Here is a 22,517-nt window from a genome sequence, read left to right on the forward strand (position 1 = left end):
ATACAATTAAATAAACTAGCTAAAGTACAAAAAATAAAAAAGAACTAAGTTACAGAAAATAAAAAAATATTTACAAACATAAGAAAAATATTACAACAATTTTAAACTAATTACACCTACTCTAAGCCCCCTAATAAAATAACAAAGCCCCCCAAAATAAAAAAATTCCCTACCCTATTCTAAATTAAAAAAGTTACAAGCTCTTTTACCTTACCAGCCCTGAACAGGGCCCTTTGCGGGGCATGCCCCAAGAAGTTCAGCTCTTTTGCCTGTAAAAAAAAACATACAATACCCCCCCCAACATTACAACCCACCACCCACATACCCCTAATCTAACCCAAACCCCCCTTAAATAAACCTAACACTAATCCCCTGAAGATCTTCCTACCTTGTCTTCACCATCCAGGTATCACCGATCGGTCCTGGCTCCGATATCTTCATCTAACCCAAGCGGGGGCTAGACATCCACTGAAGAAGTCCAGAAGAGGGTCCAAAGTCTTCCTCCTATCCGGCAAGAAGAGGACATCCGGGCCGGCAAACATCTTCTCCAAGCGGCATCTTCGATCTTCTTCCATCCGGTGCGGAGCGGGTCCATCTTGAAGCAGGCGACGCGGATCCATCCTCTTCTTCCGATGTCTCCCGACTAATGACGGTTCCTTTAAGGGACGTCATCCAAGATGGCGTCCCTCGAATTCCGATTGGCTGATAGGATTCTATCAGCCAATCGGAATTAAGGTAGGAATTTTCTGATTGGCTGATGGAATCAGCCAATCAGAATCAAGTTCAATCCGATTGGCTGATCCAATCAGCCAATCAGATTGAGCTCGCATTCTATTGGCTGATCGGAACAGCCAATAGAATGCGAGCTCAATCTGATTGGCTGATTGGATCAGCCAATCGGATTGAACTTGATTCTGATTGGCTGATTCCATCAGCCAATCAGAAAATTCCTACCTTAATTCCGATTGGCTGATAGAATCCTATCAGCCAATCGGAATTCGAGGGACGCCATCTTGGATGACGTCCCTTAAAGGAACCGTCATTAGTCGGGAGACATCGGAAGAAGAGGATGGATCCGCGTCGCCTGCTTCAAGATGGAGCCGCTCCGCACCGGATGGAAGAAGATCGAAGATGCGGCTTGGAGAAGATGTTTGCCGGTCCGGATGTCCTCTTCTTGCCGGATAGGATGAAGACTTTGGAGCCTCTTCTGGACCTCTACAGCACCGGATTATGGATCGCCAACCCCCGTTTGGGTTGGATGAAGATCTTGGAGCCAGGACGGATCGGTGATACCTGGATGGTGAAGACAAGGTAGGAAGATCTTCAGGGGATTAGTGTTAGGTTTATTTAAGGGGGGTTTGGGTTAGATTAGGGGTATGTGGGTGGTGGGTTGTAATGTTGGGGGGGGGGTATTGTATGTTTTTTTTTTTACAGGCAAAAGAGCTGAACTTCTTGGGGCATGCCCCGCAAAGGGCCCTGTTCAGGGCTGGTAAGGTAAAAGAGCTTGTAACTTTTTTAATTTAGAATAGGGTAGGGAATTTATTATTTTGGGGGCTTTGTTATTTTATTAGGGGGCTTAGAGTAGGTGTAATTAGTTTAAAATTGTTGTAATATTTTTCTTATGTTTGTAAATATTTTTTTATTTTCTGTAACTTAGTTCTTTTTTATTTTTTGTACTTTAGCTAGTTTATTTAATTGTATTTATTTGTAGCAATTGTGTTTATTTAATTTATTGATAGTGTAGTGTTAGGTTAATTGTAGGTAATTGTAGGTAGTTTATTTAATTAATTTATTGATAGGGTAGTGTTAGGTTTAATTATATCTTAGGTTAGGATTTATTTTACAGGTAAATTTGTTATTATTTTAACTAGGTAACTATTAAATAGTTCTTAACTATTTAATAGCTATTGTACCTAGTTAAAATAAATACCAAGTTGCCTGTAAAATAAATATTAATCCTAAAATAGCTATAATATAATTATAATTTATATTGTAGCTATATTAGGATTTATTTTACAGGTAAGTATTTAGCTTTAAATAGGATTAATTTATTTAATAAGAGTTAATTTATTTCGTTAGATTAAAATTATATTTAAGTTAGGGGGGGTGTTAGTGTTAGGGTTAGACTTAGCTTTAGGGGTTAATACATTTATTAGAATAGCGGTGAGCTCCGATCGGAAGATTAGGGGTTAATAATTGAAGTTAGGTGTCGGCGATGTTAGGGAGGGCAGATTAGGGGTTAATACTATTTATGATAGGGTTAGTGAGGCGGATTAGGGGCTAATAACTTTATTATAGTAGCGCTCAGGTCCGCTCGGCAGATTAGGGGTTAATAAGTGTAGGCAGGTGTCGGCGACGTTGTGGGGGGCAGATTAGGGGTTAATAAATATAATATAGGGGTCGGCGATGTTAGGGCAGCAGATTAGGGGTACATAGGGATAACGTAGGTTGCGGCGGTTTACGGAGCGGCAGATTAGGGGTTAAAAGTGTAATGCAGGGGTCAGCGATAGCGGGGGCGGCAGAATAGGGGTTAATAAGTGTAAGGTTAGGGGTGTTTAGACTCGGGGTACATGTTAGGGTGTTAGGTGTAGACGTAGGAAGTGTTTCCCCATAGGAAACAATGGGGCTGCGTTAGGAGCTGAACGCTGCTTTTTTGCAGGTGTTAGGTTTTTTTTCAGCTCAAACAGCCCCATTGTTTCCTATGGGGGAATCGTGCACGAGCACGTTTTTGATGCCGGCCGCGTCCGTAAGCAACTCTGGTATCGAGAGTTGCATTTGCGGTACAAATGCTCTACGCTCCTTTTTTAGAGCCTAACGCAGCATTTGTTTGAACTCTCGATACCAGAGTTAAATTTATGGTGCGGCCAGAAAAAAGCCCGCGGAGCGTTAACAGCCCTTTTACCGCCGAACTCCAAATCTAGGCCTTAGTGTGTGTGCAGATCTTTTACAATGCAGTGCTTAATTTCTGATATATTGATATATACTGTGCATAAATAAAACATTTACTGTGTATGCAGATCTTTTACAATGCAGTGCTTAATTGCTGATATATACTGTGCATAAATAAAACATTTATTGTGTGTGCAGATATTTTACAATGCAGTGCTAAATTGCTGTGTGTGCAGATCTTTTACAATGCAGTGCTAAATTGCTGATATATACTGTGCATAAATAAAACATTTACTGTGTGTGCAGATCTTTTACAATGCAGTGCTTAATTGCTGATATATACTGTGCATATATAAAACCTTAATTGTGTGCACACATCTTTTACTATTCAGTGCTAAATTGCTGATATATACTGTGCATAAATAAAACATTTATTGTGTGTGCAGATCTTTTACAATGCAGTGCTAAATTGCTGATATATTGATATATACTGTGCATCAATAAAACATTTATTGTGTGTGCAGATCTTTTACAATGCAGTGCTAAATTGCTGATATATTGATATATACTGTGCATAAATAAAACATTTACTGCGTGTGCAGATCTTTTACAATGCAGTGCTTAATTGCTGATATATTGATATATACTGTGCATAAATAAAACATTTACTGTGTGTGCAGATCTTTTACAATGCAGTGCTAAATTGCTGTGTGTGCAGATCTTTTACAATGCAGTGCTAAATTGCTGACATATACTGTGCATAAATAAAACATTTATTGTGTGTGCAGATATTTTACAATGCAGTGCTTAATTGCCGATATATACTGTGCATAAATAAAACATTTACTGTGTGTGCAGATCTTTTACAATGCAGTGCTTAATTGCCGATATATACTGTGCATAAATAAAACATTTATTGTGTGTGCAGATCTTTTACAATGCAGTGCTTAATTGCTGATATATACTGTGCATAAATAAAACATTTACTGTGTGTGCAGATCTTTTACAATGCAGTGCTTAATTGCTGATATATACTGTGCATAAATAAAACATTTACTGTGTGTGCAGATCTTTTACAATGCAGTGCTTAATTGCTGATATATACTGTGCATATATAAAACCTTAATTGTGTGCACACATCTTTTACTATTCAGTGCTAAATTGCTGATATATACTGTGCATAAATAAAACATTTACTGTGTGTGCAGATCTTTTACAATGCAGTGCTTAATTGCTGATATATACTGTGCATAAATAAAACATTTACTGTGTGTGCAGATCTTTTACAATGCAGTGCTTAATTGCTGATATATACTGTGCATATATAAAACCTTGTGTGCACACATCTTTTACTATTCAGTGCTAAATTGCTGATATATACTGTGCATAAATAAAACATTTATTGTGTGTGCAGATCTTTTACAATGCAGTGCTTAATTGCTGATATATACTGTGCATAAATAAAACATTTATTGTGTGTGCAGATCTTTTACAATGCAGTGCTAAATTGCTGATATATTGATATATACTGTGCATAAATAAAACATTTACTGCGTGTGCAGATCTTTTACAATGCAGTGCTTAATTGCGGATATATACTGTGCATAAATAAAACATTTACTGTGTGTGCAGATCTTTTACAATGCAGTGCTTAATTGCTGATATATACTGTGCATAAATAAAACATTTATTGTGCGTGCAGATCTTTTACAATGCAGTGCTAAATTGCTGATATATACTGTGCATATATAAAACATTTATTGTGTGTGCAGATCTTTTACAATGCAGTGCTTAATTGCTGATATATACTGTGAATAAATAAAACATTTACTGTGTGTGCAGATCTTTTACAATGCAGTGCTTAATTGCTGATATATACTGTGCATAAATAAAACATTTACTGTGTGTGCAGATCTTTTACAATGCAGTGCTTAATTGCTGATATATACTGTGCATAAATTAAACATTTACTGTGTGCGCAGATCTTTTACAATGCAGTGCTTAATTGCTGATATATACTGTGCATATATAAAACATTTATTGTGTGCACACATCTTTTACTATTCAGTGCTAAATTGCTGATATATACTGTGCATAAATAAAACATTTATTGTGTGTGCAGATCTTTTACAATGCAGTGCTAAATTGCTGATATATTGATATATACTGTGCATAAATAAAACATTTACTGCATGTGCAAATCTTTTACAATGCAGTGCTTAATTGCGGATATATACTGTGCATAAATAAAACATTTACTGTGTGTGCAGATCTTTTACAATGCAGTGCTTAATTGCTGATATATACTGTGCATAAATAAAACATTTATTGTGTGTGCAGATCTTTTACAATGCAGTGCTAAATTGCTGATATATACTGTGCATAAATAAAACATTTACTGTGTGTGCAGATCTTTTACAATGCAGTGCTTAATTGCTGATGTATACTGTGCATATATAAAACATTTATTGCGTGCACACATCTTTTACTATTCAGTGCTAAATTGCTGATATATACTGTGCATATATAAAAACATTTATTGTGTGCACACACATCTTTTACAATGCAGTGCTAAATTGCTGATATATACTGTGCATAAATAAAACATTTATTGTGTGTGCAGATCTTTTACAATGCAGTGCTTAATTGCGGATATATACTGTGCATAAATAAAACATTTATTGTGTGTGCAGATCTTTTACAATGCAGTGCTAAATTGCTGATATATACTGTGCATAAATAAAACATTTATTGTGTGTGCAGATATTTTACAATGCAGTGCTTAATTGCTGATATATACTGTGCATAAATAAAACATTTATTGTGTGCACACATCTTTTACAATGCAGTGCTTAATTGCTGATATATACTGTGCATATATAAAACATTTATTGTGTGTGCAGATCTTTTACAATGCAGTGCTAAATTTCTGATATATACTGTGCATAAATAAAACATTTACTGTGTGTGCAGATCTTTTACAATGCAGTGCTTAATTGCTGATATATACTGTGCATATATAAAACATTTATTGTGTGCACACATCTTTTACTATTCAGTGCTAAATTGCAGTTTATGCAGACATCTTGCAATGCATCAGTTTATTGCTGATATATACTTTGTATATAAACACCAACAGGTCTGGGGATTAGCAAATATTAAAAAAAGGCGGCATCTAGGGGGGAGCAGAGCTTCTGGCATATTTGCAATAAACTTTAAGCAGCTCTCAAGTATGACTGAAAGCATTATATTTGTTTTCGCTTTTTATTATAGAGAAGCTTTTTTATAACTGTAAAAGTAAATAAACATTTTGCGGTGGTCTCATTTTAATGTACAATTAAGATTAAGCTTATTAGGTCTCCTTAAAAAGGAGCAAGATGCAGACTAGTGGCGCGGCACTGAAGCCTCTGGAGAGGGCACTGTTGCACTCTAAGAAGGTTGGGCAAAGTAACCCTCAGTACGCATTCTCAATTAGTGCAGTGGGGGAATTTTTCTAAGCAGATATTTTCCAGGAGGAAAATACGCAACTCTCAAGTTAGTTTTAAAATACAGTGTGAATAGGTTTCATCCATTAGCTGCTACAACACAGTTTTAAGGTAAAAATGTGTCTTACTTCTGAAGAATTATCTACTTTATAACTCACCGGTTGTCGTTGCCAAATGATTTCCTGAGCGCCTCAATTATCATCATCTTCTGAGCACGGTATGGCGAAATCACCCCAATGTTACGGAAGTTTTCCTTCATCTTACTTTTAATAAGCTTTATTAAAGCCATCACCACCTTTATTTCCTGGGGATTGGAGTAGGATCTACAACCAAGAATAAAACATATCCTGCTTTAATTTCATGACTATACAGAAACAATGCCAGGTATTAAATGGGCTGTTTCATGGAGAGAGTGCACAGATACTATATAAAATGTCTTGCACCACACACAATAAAACAGTAATTATGCAGGAATCACTTTAGTTATACATCGATTTGTGTATTTCTGGGGAAAAAACATCTTTGAGTTAGAGGTGTGTGTTTGCATAAATACACATACATACAATTACATTTCCACCAGTTTACTAGTACCAGACGAGTAAGAAATTGTAGAGGATGAGTAAAAAAAAATCCCCCTCTTTAACATTGGAGATAACTTTTAACCCCTGACTAGGAAATTACATTGATATTTTCCATGTATGTATTTACATACGTACAATAAATATATATATATGGCCATATTCTGATTTTGTTTGACACACCAATATCCGAATAACAATTTTTTCCATACATAGAAAGATGTCCCCCCTCCCGATATATAAGGGGTAGTATAGACATTTGATCAGCTGCTCTTTGCACCTGGAGACATTTGATGCACATAACATTTCCCCCTTTACAACTGTACATACTCTCGCTCTTTCTTTTCATAACCATCGGCGACATCGAACAGCATGTATGGCTGGAATGGCCAATCGGAAGAACATCTCGTTTCCTCAGTCGTCCTGCAAAGAGAGACAAGAGATGCTATTTGCCATATCGGAGCATTTATCCATGGATCAAGCAGCCTAGCTCAAAGGTTTAGTTACCGGTCTGTCTTTAAGATTCGTTTATAAAAGTAATTATTTGGGAAAAGGCAGATATCTGGGTGCATACGATACTGCACAGTCAGCTTCATGACAGCAGATTTCTGCCCTGTGCTCTCCAAATGCTGACATAGACGTGACATCAGCGACTGTCCGTACCCGAGATCCTCAGCTTTCTAAGGAAGAAAAGATACAGGTCAGTCATCTAGTAATATAAGGAATATGGATTCTAAGATGAGCAACTTAAGAAATTAATTTACAAATAGTGATTGGTTAAAAAGAAATGGTTATCAAAAATGTAAGTTGGATTACACACGGCAGTACAAATGTTTAGCCAAACCAATATTACCTACATTGTGTTTCTACTTATTGAGATAGAACGCCAATCTGCCATGTAAATCTAAAGCATGAAGGCCTATGCCAGGAAGTGGGATTAAGGTAAACTACTGTGACACATACTGTATATATACTAAATAGCTTAAAGCAATTGGATATTATGCAATTAAAAACATTTGTTAATTTCAACAGAAGCTTTCCAAGCAAAGAAATGTTTCTCTAGACAGGGGATCCAAACTAAATTCAAATAAGTTCCAAGATGTATCAGAAAAAATAGAAGAAACAAAAAGAAAAGTGACACTGTGGATAATTAAAATGTTTCAAAATGTATAAATATATTACAATACATATACAAAATTGTCACCGCACATTACCAAATAAAGCTTGGGACAAAGTTCTGCCACATCAATTTGTTTCAACAGAATCAATCCCACTGCTGTTATAGTAATGTTTCTGGATACGCTTTGAAAAGACGACCTTGCCTGTGCATGAAATGAGTCACTGTAGCACACAGATCTTACTGCTTTATCTCCGTGTATACTCCTTATTCACACTCAGCAGAGTGAGCTGCTGTTTATAAATGTAATCAACACAAAACCATCCAATATGGGACTGTCCCCCCAGAAAAACCATCACAGCCACAAGCTCCTGCTTTTCATGATTTAATAACTGGAGTGTCCATCTGTGATTTTACAATAGTTTCTAATTCTGAAACAAACAAGCATCAATGTCACCTGTTTGTGCTTAGAGAAACCATTAGATAAGGGTTTTAACCGTTGGTTGTTCTTGCTATGCTTGAAATGCAAATGTAAAGGTTTTGGTTGGCTTATAATGCATCCATTAAGATATCAGAGTTAAACAAACTGGCTGAATGGATAAGGCTTAGTTTGTGCAAAATATGATCAGGGTAGAAAAACTCCTGACTGCGGAACCCCCCCCCAAAACAAAAATGTGCAGATCGGGGGAGCCAATGATTTTATGCTGAACTGAAATCGGCAATGCAAACTGTATTCCAACAAACTATTTAAAGGGACATGAAACCCACATTTTTTCTTTCATGATTCAGATAGAGAATACAATTTTAAACAACTTTCTAATTTACTTCTATTATGTAATCTGTTTCACTCTCTTGGTAGCATTTGTTAAAGGAGCAGCAATGCACTAATGGTTTCTAACTGAACGCATGGGTGAGCCAATCACAATCAATATATATATGCAGCCACCAATCAACAGCTAGAACCTAGGTTGTCTGCTGCTCCTGTGCTTACCTAGATAAACCTTTCAGCAAAGAACAACACAAGAAGGAATTAAATTAAACAATATAGGTAAATTGGAAAGTTGTTTAAAATTGTATTCTCTATCTGAATCATGAAAGAAAATTTTTGAGTTTAATTTCCCTTTAAATAAAAACTATATTACAGAAAAAAATTTTTTTATTTATCTTACATTACAGAAACACTAAAGCAAATGCTGGTCCCTCTTATAAAACAGCCAGGGAGCCTGAGTTCTCTGCTTTCCTCTTTGCTGATCCTTCTTATAAAACAGACAGGGAGCCTGAGTTCTCTGCTTTCCTCTGTGCTGATCCTTCTTATAAAACAGACGGGGAGCCTGAGTTCTCTGCTTTCCTCTGTGCTGATCCCTCTTATAAAACAGACAGGGAGCCTGAGTTCTCTGCTTTCCTCTGTGCTGATCCCTCTTATAAAACAGCCAGGGAGCCCGAGTTCTCTGCTTTCCTCTGTGCTGATCCTTCTTATAAAACAGACGGGGAGCCTGAGTTCTCTGCTTTCCTCTGCGTGGCCGGACTTTTGGCCGACGGACACTTGGCCGACGGACACTTGGCCGACGGACATTTGGCCGACGGACATTTGGCCGAAACACAAGTGGCTGTCAGATAACAGTCCGGCACAAGATAGATAGATTTAATAGATAGATACATAGATTAGATAGATAGATCAATAGATGCAATAGATACATTTGATAGATACGATAGATAGATAGATTTGATAGATAAATAGATAGATTTGATAGATAGATAGTTTCCCAGACAGAGAATTACAAAACGTGCGGCCTAGGACCCATGGTAAGGTTCCCAGAGGCAGTTGCGGCGCCCGAGGCTGTGATTAGAACAGAGCACTCTGGTAACGCATCTGCCCTCGGCCGAAATCGGAACATTCTTTAGCTTTCTGTCTGTCAGCCAAATGTCTGTCGGCCAAATGTCCGTCTGCCAAATGTCCTTCTGCCAAAAGTCTTTCTGCATTTTGTCAGAGCACCTTTCCTCTGTGCTGATCCTCTTATAAAACAGACGGGGAGCCTGAGTTCTCTGCTTTCCTCTGTGCTGATCCCTCTTATAAAACAGCCAGGGAGCCTGAGTTCTCTGCTTTCCTCTGTGCTGATCCTCTTATAAAACAGACGGGGAGCCTGAGTTCTCTGCTTTCCTCTGTGCTGATCCCTCTTATAAAACAGACAGGGAGCCTGAGTTCTCTGCTTTCCTCTGTGCTGATCCCTCTTATAAAACAGACAGGGAGCCTGAGTTCTCTGCTTTCCTCTGTGCTGATCCCTCTTATAAAACAGACAGGGAGCCTGAGTTCTCTGCTTTCCTCTGTGCTGATCCCTCTTATAAAACAGACAGGGAGCCCGAGTTCTCTGCTTTACTCTGTGCTGATCCCTCTTATAAAACAGACAGGGAGCCGGAGTTCTCTGCTTTCCTCTGTGCTGATCCCTCTTATAAAACAGACGGGGAGCCTGAGTTCTCTGCTTTCTTCTGTGCTGATCCCTCTTATAAAACAGACAGAGAGCCTGAGTTCTCTGCTTTCCTCTGTGCTGATCCCTCTTATAAAACAGACAGGGAGCCTGAGTTCTCTGCTTTCCTCTGTGCTGATCCCTCTTATAAAAAAGACAGGGAGCCTGAGTTATCCGCTTTCCTCTGTGCTGATCCCTCTTATAAAACAGACAGGGAGCCTGAGTTCTCTGCTTTCCTCTGTGCTGATCCCTCTTATAAAACAGACAGGGAGCCTGAGTTCTCTGCTTTCCTCTGTGCTGATCCCTCTTATAAAACAGACAGGGAGCCTGAGATCTCTGCTTTCCTCTGTGCTGATCCCTCTTATAAAAAAAGACAGGGAGCCTGAGTTCTCTGCTTTCCTCTGTGCTGATCACTCTTATAAAACAGACAGGGAGCCTGAGTTCTCTGCTTTCCTCTGTGCTGATCCCTCTTATAAAACAGACAGGGAGCCTGAGTTCTCTGCTTTCCTCTGTGCTGAACCCTCTTATAAAACAGACAGGGAGCCCGAGTTATCCGCTTTCCTCTGTGCTGATCCCTCTTATAAAACAGACAGGGAGCCTGAGTTCTCTGCTTTCCTCTGTGCTGATCCCTCTTATAAAAAACAGACAGGGAGCCTGAGTTCTCTGCTTTCCTCTGCGCTGATCCCTCTTATAAAAAAAGACAGGGAGCCCGAGTTCTCTGCTTTCCTCTGTGTTGATCCCTCTTATAAAACAGACAGGGAGCCCGAGTTATCCGCTTTCCTCTGTGCTGATCCCTCTTATAAAACAGACAGGGAGCCTGAGTTCTCTGCTTTCCTCTGTGTTGATCCCTCTTATAAAACAGACAGGGAGCCTGAGTTCTCTGCTTTCCTCTGCGCTGATCCCTCTTATAAAAAAAGACAGGGAGCCCGAGTTCTCTGCTTTCCTCTGTGTTGATCCCTCTTATAAAACAGACAGGGAGCCTGAGTTCTCTGCTTTCCTCTGTGCTGATCCCTCTTATAAAACAGACAGGGAGCCTGAGTTCTCTGCTTTCCTCTGTGCTGATCCCTCTTATAAAAAAAGACAGGGAGCCTGAGTTCTCTGCTTTCCTCTGTGCTGATCCCTCTTATAAAACAGACAGGGAGCCTGAGTTCTCTGCTTTCCTCTGTGCTGATCCCTCTTATAAAACAGACAGGGAGCCTGAGTTCTCTGCTTTCCTCTGTGCTGATCCCTCTTATAAAACAGACAGGGAGCCTGAGTTCTCTGCTTTCCTCTGTGCTGATCCCTCTTATAAATCAGACAGGGAGCCTGAGTTCTCTGCTTTCCTCTGTGCTGATCCCTCTTATAAAACAGACAGGGAGCCTGAGTTCTCTGCTTTCCTCTGTGCTGATCCCTCTTATAAAACAGACAGGGAGCCTGAGTTCTCTGCTTTCCTCTGTGCTGATCCCTCTTATAAAACAGACGGGGAGCCTGAGTTCTCTGCTTTCCTCTGTGCTGATCCCTCTTATAAAACAGACAGGAAGCCTGAGTTCTTTGTTTTATAAAAGGGATCAGCACAGAGGAAAGCAGAGAACTCGGGCTCAGTGTCTGTTTTATAAAAGGGATCAGCACAGAGGAAAGCAGACAGGGAGCCCGAGTTCTCTGATTTCCTCTTTGCTGATCCCTTTTATAAAACAGACAGGGAGCCTGAGTTCTCTGCTTTCCTCTGTGCTGATCCCTTTTATAAAACAGACAGGGAGCCTGAGTTCTCTGCTTTCCTCTGTGCTGATCCCTTTTATAAAACAGACAGGGAGCCTGAGTTCTCTGCTTTCCTCTGTGCTGATCCCTTTTATAAAACAGACAGGGAGCCCGAGTTCTCTGCTTTCCTCTGTGCTGATCCCTCTTATAAAACAGACAGGGAGCCTGAGTTCTCTGCTTTCCTCTGTGCTGATCCCTCTTATAAAACAGACAGGGAGCCTGAGTTCTCTGCTTTCCTCTGTGCTGATCCCTTTTATAAAACAGACAGGGAGCCCGAGTTCTCTGCTTTCCTCTGTGCTGATCCCTTTTATAAAACAGACAGGGAGCCTGAGTTCTCTTCTTTCCTCTGCGCTGATCCCTTTTATAAAACAGACACTGAGCCCGAGTTCTCTGCTTTCCTCTGTGCTGATCCCTCTTATAAAACAGACGGGGAGCCTGAGTTCTCTGCTTTCCTCTGTGCTGATCCCTCTTATAAAACAGACAGGGAGCCTGAGTTCTCTGCTTTCCTCTGTGCTGATCCCTTTTATAAAACAGACAGGGAGCCTGGGTTCTCTGCTTTCCGCTGTGCTGATCCCTATTATAAAACAGACAGGGAGCCTGAGTTCTCTGCTTTCCTCTGTGCTGATCCCTCTTATAAAAAAGACAGGGAGCCTGAGTTATCCGCTTTCCTCTGTGCTGATCCCTCTTATAAAACAGACAAGGGAGCCTGAGTTTTCTGCTTTCCTCTGTGCTGATCCCTCTTATAAAACAGACAAGGGAGCCTGAGTTTTCTGCTTTCCTCTGTGCTGGTCTCTCATATAAAACAGACAGGGAGCCTGAGTTCTCTGCTTTCCTCTGTGCTGATCCCTCTTATAAAACAGACAGGGAGCCCGAGTTCTCTGCTTTCCTCTGTGCTGATCCCTCTTATAAAACAGACAGGGAGCCTGAGTTCTCTGCTTTCCTCTGTGCTGATCCCTCTTATAAAACAGACAGGGAGCCTGAGTTCTCTGCTTTCCTCTGTGCTGATCCCTCTTATAAAACAGACAGGGAGCCCGAGTTCTCTGCTTTCCTCTGTGCTGAACCCTCTTATAAAACAGACAGGGAGCCTGAGTTCTCTGCTTTCCTCTGTGCTGATCCCTCTTATAAAACAGACAGGGAGCCTGAGTTCTCTGATTTCCTCTGTGCTGATCCCTCTTATAAAACAGACAGGGAGCCTGAGTTCTCTGCTTTCCTCTGTGCTGATCCCTCTTATTAAAAAGACAGGGAGCCTGAGTTCTCTGCTTTCCTCTGTGCTGAACCCTCTTATAAAAAACAGACAGGGAGCCTGAGTTTTCTGCTTTCCTCTGTGCTGATCCCTCTTATAAAACAGACAGGGAGCCTGAGTTCTCTGCTTTCCTCTGTGCTGATCCCTCTTATAAAACAGACAGGGAGCCTGAGTTCTCTGCTTTCCTCTGTGCTGATCCCTCTTATAAAACAGACAGGAAGCCTGAGTTCTCTGCTTTCCTCTGTGCTGATCCCTCTTATAAAACAGACAGGGAGTCTGAGTTCTCTGTGCTGATCCCTATTATAAAAAAGACAGGGAGCCTGAGTTCTCTGCTTTCCTCTGTGCTGAACCCTCTTATAAAAAACAGACAGGGAGCCTGAGTTCTCTGCTTTCCTCTGTGCTGATCCCTCTTATAAAACAGACAGGGAGCCTGAGTTCTCTGCTTTCCTCTGTGCTGATCCCTCTTATAAAACAGACAGGGAGCCCGAGTTCTCTGCTTTCCTCTGTGCTGATCCCTCTTATAAAACAGACGGGGAGCCCGAGTTCTCTGCTTTCCTCTGTGCTGATCCTTCTTATAAAACAGCCAGGGAGCCCGAGTTCTCTGCTTTCCTCTGTGCTGATCCCTTTTATAAAACAGCCAGGGAGCCCGAGTTCTCTGCTTTACTCTGTGCTGATCCCTCTTATAAAACAGACAGGGAGCCTGAGTTCTCTGCTTTCCTCTGTGTTGATCCCTCTTATAAAACAGACAGGGAGATTGAGTTCTCTACTTTCCTCTGTGCTGATCCCTCTTATAAAACAGACGGGGAGCCTGAGTTCTCTGCTTTCCTCTGTGCTGATCCCTCTTATAAAACAGACAGGGAGCCTGAGTTCTCTGCTTTCCTCTGTGCTGATCCCTCTTATAAAACAGACGGGGAGCCTGAGTTCTCTGCTTTCCTCTGTGCTGATCCCTCTTATAAAACAGACAGGGAGCCTGAGTTCTCTGCTTTCCTCTGTGCTGATCCCTCTTATAAAACAGACGGGGAGCCTGAGTTCTCTGCTTTCCTCTGTGCTGATCCCTCTTATAAAACAGACGGGGAGCCTGAGTTTTCTGCTTTCCTCAGTGCTGATCCCTCTTATAAAACAGACAGGGAGCCTGAGTTCTCTGCTTTCCTCTGTGCTGATCCCTCTTATAAAAAACAGACAGGGAGCCTGAGTTCTCTGCTTTCCTCTGTGTTGATCCCTCTTATAAAACAGACAGGGAGCCCGAGTTCTCTGCTTTCCTCTGTGTTGATCCCTCTTATAAAACAGACAGGGAGCCTGAGTTCTCTGCTTTCCTCTGTGCTGATCCCTCTTATAAAACAGACAGGAAGCCTGAGTTCTCTGCTTTCCTCTGTGTTGATCCCTCTTATAAAACAGACAGGGAGCCTGAGTTCTCTGCTTTCCTCTGTGCTGATCCCTCTTATAAAACAGACAGGGAGCCTGAGTTCTCTGCTTTCCTCTGTGCTGATCCCTCTTATAAAACAGACAGGGAGCCTGAGTTCTCTGCTTTCCTCTGTGCTGATCCCTCTTATAAAACATACAGGGAGCCTGAGTTCTCTGCTTTCCTCTGTGTTGATCCCTCTTATAAAACAGACGGGGAGCCTGAGTTCTCTGCTTTCCTCTGTGCTGATCCCTCTTATAAAACAGACGGGGAGCCTGAGTTCTCTGCTTTCCTCTTTGCTGATCCTTCTTATAAAACAGACGGGGAGCCTGAGTTCTCTGCTTTCCTCTGTGCTGATCCCTCTTATAAAACAGACAGGGAGCCTGAGTTCTCTGCTTTCCTCTGTGCTGATCCCTCTTATAAAACATACAGGGAGCCTGAGTTCTCTGCTTTACTCTGTGCTGATCCCTCTTATAAAACAGACAGGGAGCCTGAGTTCTCTGCTTTCCTCTGTGCTGATCCCTCTTATAAAACAGACAGGGAGCCTGAGTTCTCTGCTTTCCTCTGTGGTGATCCCTCTTATAAAACAGACAGGGAGCCTGAGTTCTCTGCTTTCCTCTGTGCTGATCCCTCTTATAAAACATACAGGGAGCCTGAGTTCTCTGCTTTACTCTGTGCTGATCCCTCTTATAAAACAGACAGGGAGCCTGAGTTCTCTGCTTTCCTCTGTGCTGATCCCTCTTATAAAACAGACAGGGAGCCTGAGTTCTCTGCTTTCCTCTGTGCTGATCCCTCTTATAAAACAGACGGGGAGCCTGAGTTCTCTGCTTTCCTCTGTGCTGATCCCTCTTATAAAACAGACAGGGAGCCTGAGTTCTCTGCTTTCCTCTGTGCTGATCCCTCTTATAAAACAGACAGGGAGCCTGAGTTATCCGCTTTCCTCTGTGCTGATCCCTCTTATAAAACAGACAGGGAGCCTGAGTTCTCTGTGCTGATCCCTATTATAAAAAACAGACAGGGAGCCTGAGTTCTCTGCTTTCCTCTGTGCTGATCCCTCTTATAAAACAGACGGGGAGCCTGAGTTCTCTGCTTTCCTCTGTGCTGATCACTCTTATAAAACAGACAGGGAGCCTGAGTTCTCTGCTTTCCTCTGTGCTGATCACTCTTATAAAACAGACGGGGAGCCTGAGTTCTCTGCTTTCCTCTGTGCTGATCCCTCTTATAAAACAGACAGGGAGCCGGAGTTCTCTGCTTTCCTCTGTGCTGATCCTCTTATAAAACAGACAGGGAGCCTGAGTTCTCTGTGCTGATCCCTATTATAAAAAACAGACAGGGAGCCTGAGTTCTCTGCTTTCCTCTGTGCTGATCCCTCTTATAAAACAGACGGGGAGCCTGAGTTCTCTGCTTTCCTCTGTGCTGATCACTCTTATAAAACAGACAGGGAGCCTGAGTTCTCTGCTTTCCTCTGTGCTGATCACTCTTATAAAACAGACGGGGAGCCTGAGTTCTCTGCTTTCCTCTGTGCTGATCCCTCTTATAAAACAGACAGGGAGCCGGAGTTCTCTGCTTTCCTCTGTGCTGATCCTCTTATAAAACAGACAGGGAGCCGGAGTTCTCTGCTTTCCTCTGTGCTGATCCCTCTTATAAAACAGACAGGGAGCCTGAGTTCTCTGCTTTCCTCTGTGCTGATCCCTTTTATAAAACAGACAGGGAGCCTGAGTTCTCTGCTTTCCTCTGTGCTGATCCCTCTTATAAAACAGACAGGGAGCCGGAGTTCTCTGCTTTCCTCTGTGCTGATCCCTCTTATAAAACAGACAGGGAGCCGGAGTTCTCTGCTTTCCTCTGTGCTGATCCCTCTTATAAAACAGACAGGGAGCCTGAGTTCTCTGCTTTCCTCTGTGCTGATCCCTCTTATAAAACAGACAGGGAGCCTGAGTTCTCTGCTTTCCTCTGTGCTGATCCCTCTTATAAAACAGACAGGGAGCCTGAGTTCTCTGCTTTCCTCTGTGCTGATCCCTCTTATAAAACAGCCAGGGAGCCTGAGTTCTCTGCTTTCCTCTGTGCTGATCCCTCTTATAAAACAGACAGGGAGCCTGAGTTCTCTGCTTTCCTCTGTGCTGATCCCTCTTATAAAACAGACAGGGAGCCTGAGTTCTCTGCTTTCCTCTGTGCTGATCCCTCTTATAAAACAGACGGGGAGCCTGAGTTCTCTGCTTTCCTCTGGTTTTGCCAACTGTCCCTCACTCTAACAGAGGGTAAGGAAACTATACGTGACAAACAGAATAATCACAACAAATCCTACTCAGTTATTGGCTATACAAGAAGAACAAAAGAAAAAACAGGACACAGAGGTTGCAAGAGGATTCGGCATTGTAAACATTTAATATTAACTAAATGTTAGCTTAACATTGGCTTAAGCTTTAGCTGTGTCGCCAGTAAAATTAGCCAAGTGGTGCATGCAGTAAAAAGGCGTTAGAGAAGACACTGCATATTTACTGCAGAACCTATTTAGTTGGCACACCACACATTTTACTGACCACCCAAATAAAAATGTAACTTAATATTAAAGTGATTTAAAACCAAAACGTTTCTTTCATGATTCCGATGGAACATACAATTTTAAACACCTTTCCAATTTACTTCTATTATAAAATTTTGTTTTATTGATGTCCTTTGTTGAAAAGCAAGGAGGTAAGTTAAGGAGTGTGCACGTGCCTGCAGCACTATAAAGGCAGCAGTTTTACAACAATGTTATACATGAGCAAGAGCACTAGAGGGCAGCACTATTTCCTGTCATGTAGAGCTTCAGGCATGTGCAAGCTACCTATTTAGATATCTCTTCAACAAAGAATAACAGAAGAACGTCACAAATGTATTCATTTTACAAGTCAATCAGAAACTTTTTTTTAACTGTATTCTCTATCTGAATCATAAAAGAAAACAATTGGGTTTCATAACCCATTAAGTAGAAATAAGCTAATATCTGTGTTTCCATGTTTGTTGTACATCATTAAAGGGACGGTAAACTTAAATCTCATACGATTCTAAAATAAAAATAAACAATGAGTTTAAGTCATGAAAAATGACAATGTTCAATTGTAATACCTTTATTCTGACTGCAACAGCTACTATATACTGGTATCCGCCGACAGCCCCGTGACAAAACATTTTTATTTTTTTTAAATCACGATAATTGCGTGGTCCAATGAAATCCGTGGCGTTTTGGCATTTTAGCAAAGATCAGAAGCTGAATGATGTCACTAACGCATACGCAAAGAAATCAATTTTTTTTTCTATGCTAAAATGCCAAAACGCCAAGGATTTCATTGGACCCCGCAATTATCGTGATTAAAAAAAAAAATGTTTTGTCACTGGGCCGTTGGCAGATATTAGTATATAGTAGCTGTTGCGTTCAGAATAAAGGTATTACAGTTGAACATTGTTATTTTTCATGCCTTTCATGTTTATTTTTATTTTAGAATTAGGCATTGCTTTAAGTTTACCATCCCTTAAAATGAATTTGTGCTAAGAGATGCCATTAAATAAATATTCCAGCCAAAATTGGAATCCACATGGATGTATTTCAGTTATAAATAGAAGCAGTTTTGTAATATACTGTAAATGTATTAACGAAAATGCTGCTAAAAAAAAGATATAACGGTTTAAAACTGTGTATTTAAATATGCGCTGTGCACCAACATTTTAAACACAGCACTTGCTCAGAGGGCCTAAGATACTGGTAATGACTCAATTTGTTAATTGCTGACATGATACAAACCCCACTGGTGCCCTGAGCAGCTTCAGTATTTAAAATACTGGTGTACTGAGACTAACTAGCCAACACTAAAACAGTCATAACTTTTACTAGAAGCATTTTTGCCAATACATGCATACTGCAAATATGTTTGTATTCAAATCTATGTGCCGTTAAATTGGGACTGGAATGTCTCTTTAATCTGTGCTTTGGATAGCTTGGGTAACTTTTATAATATTGCAAACTATTATACTGCCTACACTAGGCTAGTCAATAACGCCCCCTGGTGGCAGCATTTCCTGTGGGTAACTGCACTGCTTACATCTGTAACCATGTTCTGAAAGTAGATTGGAAACGTTTTGTTTACGTTTACATTTGAGCATACTCGGATATCCCAATAAAGACATTCATGGAACAAGCCTCTGTGTAGTTGCTAAATGTAATGATTGTAATACAATCTGACAAATCCATTCTTTGTTTGTCATGCTACCAATTTGCACCACACTTTATGGCGGTCGGCTTCATTCTGCCATAAACCACATTATTCTTCCCAAGGACCTATTTAATGGGCCCATCATTTGACCACCGGGCTAACATTTAAGCCAATATTAAGCTGAAAGTATCTATCATTACATTTGTTTTAATGTTTGTTGCACAAATTATCACTAAATCAATGTATGTTGAATTAAGCAATTCATTTGTGCTTTGGATATCTTAAGTAACATTTATACATAAGTGAAAATGTTATAATATTGTAAAGTATTAAACTGCTGCCACCCAGTTACTGCATGACGCTAACAAAGAACTGACTGTAATGAGGATTCCCATTAAAACAATAAATAACACCCTGTTTTTTGCATTTATATGTGACACCGACACTTACCACGGAGATGACGGTGGGTGGCAGCTGCTCAGGATCTCCCACTAACACCAGTTTGGAGCAGCGATGGAGAAGAGGAATGAGCGTCTCTACTTCACATGACTGCCCAGCCTGAGAGAGAAGACAGACATTGTTAGACATAAATACAGAGAAGTGTCTGTGGTTTGTATTTTCCCCACAGCAGGTGCCACCATCTCTCATACGACTGTAGCTGATCTGAGTTACAAAAGGTTACTTCTCTTGTGGAGACATCTCCTGATCTCAGACTCTAGTTCTCCCTTAAAGGGCCGTTAAATAAAGAACAACTGTATACTAAAAAAGACAATGCAATAATGTTTACTTTGAGTATTAAATGAACATTAGATGTTTTTCTGACAAACCTATGTTTCCTTTCATTTTTCTGTACCGTATATAATGTAATAGCCATTAGCCAAAAAGACTCATATATAAACTGTTAACTGTCACACATGCTTATTTCAAATGACAAAATAAAGGTAAAGGGCCTGTTGGTAAGTAATTTAATACACACCAGTAGGTGAAATGTATAATTGGGGACAAATTAAAGGGACAGTCTAATCAAAATTAAACTTTCATAATTCAGATAGGGCATGCAATTTTAAGCAACTTTCCAATTTACTTTTATCATCACATTTGCTTTGTTCTCTTGGTATTCTTTGTTGAAAGCTAAACCTAGGTAGGCTCATATGCTAATTGCTAAGCCCTTGAAGGCCGCCTCTTATCTCTGTGCATTTTGACAGTTTTCTCACAGCTAGACAGTGCTAATTCATAAATAACATTGTGCTGAACACTGTGGAGACTAGAACAGTTTCTGTGCTCAGTGTCTTCCCCTGACATTTGGACCCTGCACGTGTAGTAAAGAAATCTCAGATTTATTTATCATGTAGTTATGAAGGTCCAGAGCAAAAGCTAGGTGGCTTGGAGATGGTCATGATTGGCATACAGATGGGTCAGGGCGATCTAAAGCTGCACACTAATAGCACATTGTTAAACGGACTTTAAAGAAGTTAAAAGAAAACTCCTGGGCCACAAACACAGGTACAACTATATACCCGGAGCATGAAGTGCAGTGGGCATGAGGCAAGTGGTCAAGTGGACGACAAATCCCTAATAAACCAGCAGTAATGGTGTAATTGTGCTGGTGTGATACATTGTAACAAACTCACAGCATATGATAGAACTACACTAACACTTCTGAAGTATGTTGCTAACTACACTGACGCATACATTACATAGATATAAGTTTTATAAACTGAAAACAGTGACAATATTACACACCTCATCCACAATTACACAGCTAAATGGCTCCTGTCCCAGTTGGCGAAATGCAGATTCCAGTAACAGGCCTCCGCTAGTGCTCAGAGTGCAGCAGATGATGTGCGACTCCAGGATGATGTTGCGCTGTACTTCCTGGGGCCGCCTGCGCAGCTTGCAAAGAAAGAAGCAATATTTTACTAGTTTACCACTAGCGTACATGTGAGAATGAGGCTGTGTACGGACATATTCCCACTGAGATTATAAACTTGAGAACCTCTCCTCTTACACTTCCCTCCTTTTACTTTAGTTTCAAAAGAGGGAGACAGAAGGGGGAACAGGGAGAGTACCTAAATAAAAAGAAGACGTAAGCAACAGAGAGAAAAGAAGGACGGACAAAGAAAGAGTGAGAGATAGAAGGAAAAGAAAATAGAAAGATAGAAAAGAGAGAAAAGAGGTGAGAGTAAGAGAGGGAAAAAAAGAGAGGGAAAAAAGAGAGGGGAAGAGAGAGAGAGAGAACATTTGAGAAAAGAGGGAGAAAGAGTAAGAGAGGGAAAAGAGAAAAATGGGGATGGAGAGAAAATTAGAAAAGAAGGAGTGAGAGAAAGCGGTAAAGAGGAAGACAAAAGAGGGAAAATATTAAAGAGAGAGAGAGAACAGAGAGAGAGTGAGCAGAGAGGATAAGAGAGAAAGAGGTTGAGAAGAGGGTGGTAGAGAGAGAGGGACGAGAGAGAGAGAAGAGAGAAGAGAGAAGAGAGAGAGAGAGAGAGAACAAGAGAGAGAGAACAGAGAGTGAGAGAGAGAAGAGAGAAGAGAGAGAGAGAACAGAGAGAGAACAGAGAGAGAGTGAGCAGAGAGGATAAGAGATAAAGAGGTTGAGAAGAGGGTGGTAGAGAGAGAGGGACGAGAGAGAGATGGGGAGAGATAGAAAGAAAAAAAAGAGAAGGTTTGAGTGGGTGTAAAGAATTTACCTCCTTCAGAGAGTTGGCCAGCAGTTGTCGTTCCTTGGACAGTTTGCCTATTTGATCATCAAGCTGTATGCACTGTAAAAATAAGAGAGGAACATAAGCATATAGGTGCAGACAGTACAGCACTGTGGGTATGGGCCTTATTCTGGATGTACAGAAGCTGGCTGTGCTCTGTCTCACTACTGTTGTTGACTCACAGTTAAACAGAGAAATGCAAACATCACACAGGCTGGCACAGACCATCAACATAACAAAAAACATAATTTATGTAAGAACTTACCTGATAAATTCATTTCTTTCATATTAGCAAGAGTCCATGAGCTAGTGACGTATGGGATATACATTCCTACCAGGAGGGGCAAAGTTTCCCAAACCTTAAAATGCCTATAAATACACCCCTCACCACACCCACAATTCAGTTTAACGAATAGCCAAGAAGTGGGGTGATAAGAAAAAAGTGCGAAAGCATATAAAATAAGGAATTGGAATAATTGTGCTTTATACAAAAAAATCATAACCACCACAAAAAAGGGCGGGCCTCATGGACTCTTGCTAATATGAAAGAAATGAATTTATCAGGTAAGTTCTTACATAAATTATGTTTTCTTTCATGTAATTAGCAAGAGTCCATGAGCTAGTGACGTATGGGATAATGATTACCCAAGATGTGGATCTTTCCACACAAGAGTCACTAGAGAGGGAGGGATAAAATAAAGACAGCCAATTCCTGCTGAAA

General features: G+C 40.6%; 1 protein-coding gene across 1 annotated transcript in view; it reads right to left on the bottom strand.

Annotated features, from left to right (window-relative positions):
* Positions 1-22,517, bottom strand: part of SETX (senataxin) — a 136,024-nt gene that overhangs the window by 19,875 nt on the left and 93,632 nt on the right. Inside the window, exons 17-22 of the mRNA XM_053695584.1 lie at positions 21,785-21,856; positions 20,838-20,987; positions 19,545-19,652; positions 7,460-7,632; positions 7,283-7,375; positions 6,533-6,697 (exon numbers count right to left, since the gene is read on the bottom strand). Of these exons, the coding sequence (XP_053551559.1) occupies positions 6,533-6,697; positions 7,283-7,375; positions 7,460-7,632; positions 19,545-19,652; positions 20,838-20,987; positions 21,785-21,856 (761 nt within the window). The remainder of the gene's footprint in view (positions 1-6,532; positions 6,698-7,282; positions 7,376-7,459; positions 7,633-19,544; positions 19,653-20,837; positions 20,988-21,784; positions 21,857-22,517) is intronic.

Source organism: Bombina bombina, chromosome 12, assembly GCF_027579735.1.
Source record: "Bombina bombina isolate aBomBom1 chromosome 12, aBomBom1.pri, whole genome shotgun sequence".
Taxonomy (NCBI): Eukaryota; Metazoa; Chordata; class Amphibia; order Anura; family Bombinatoridae; genus Bombina; species Bombina bombina.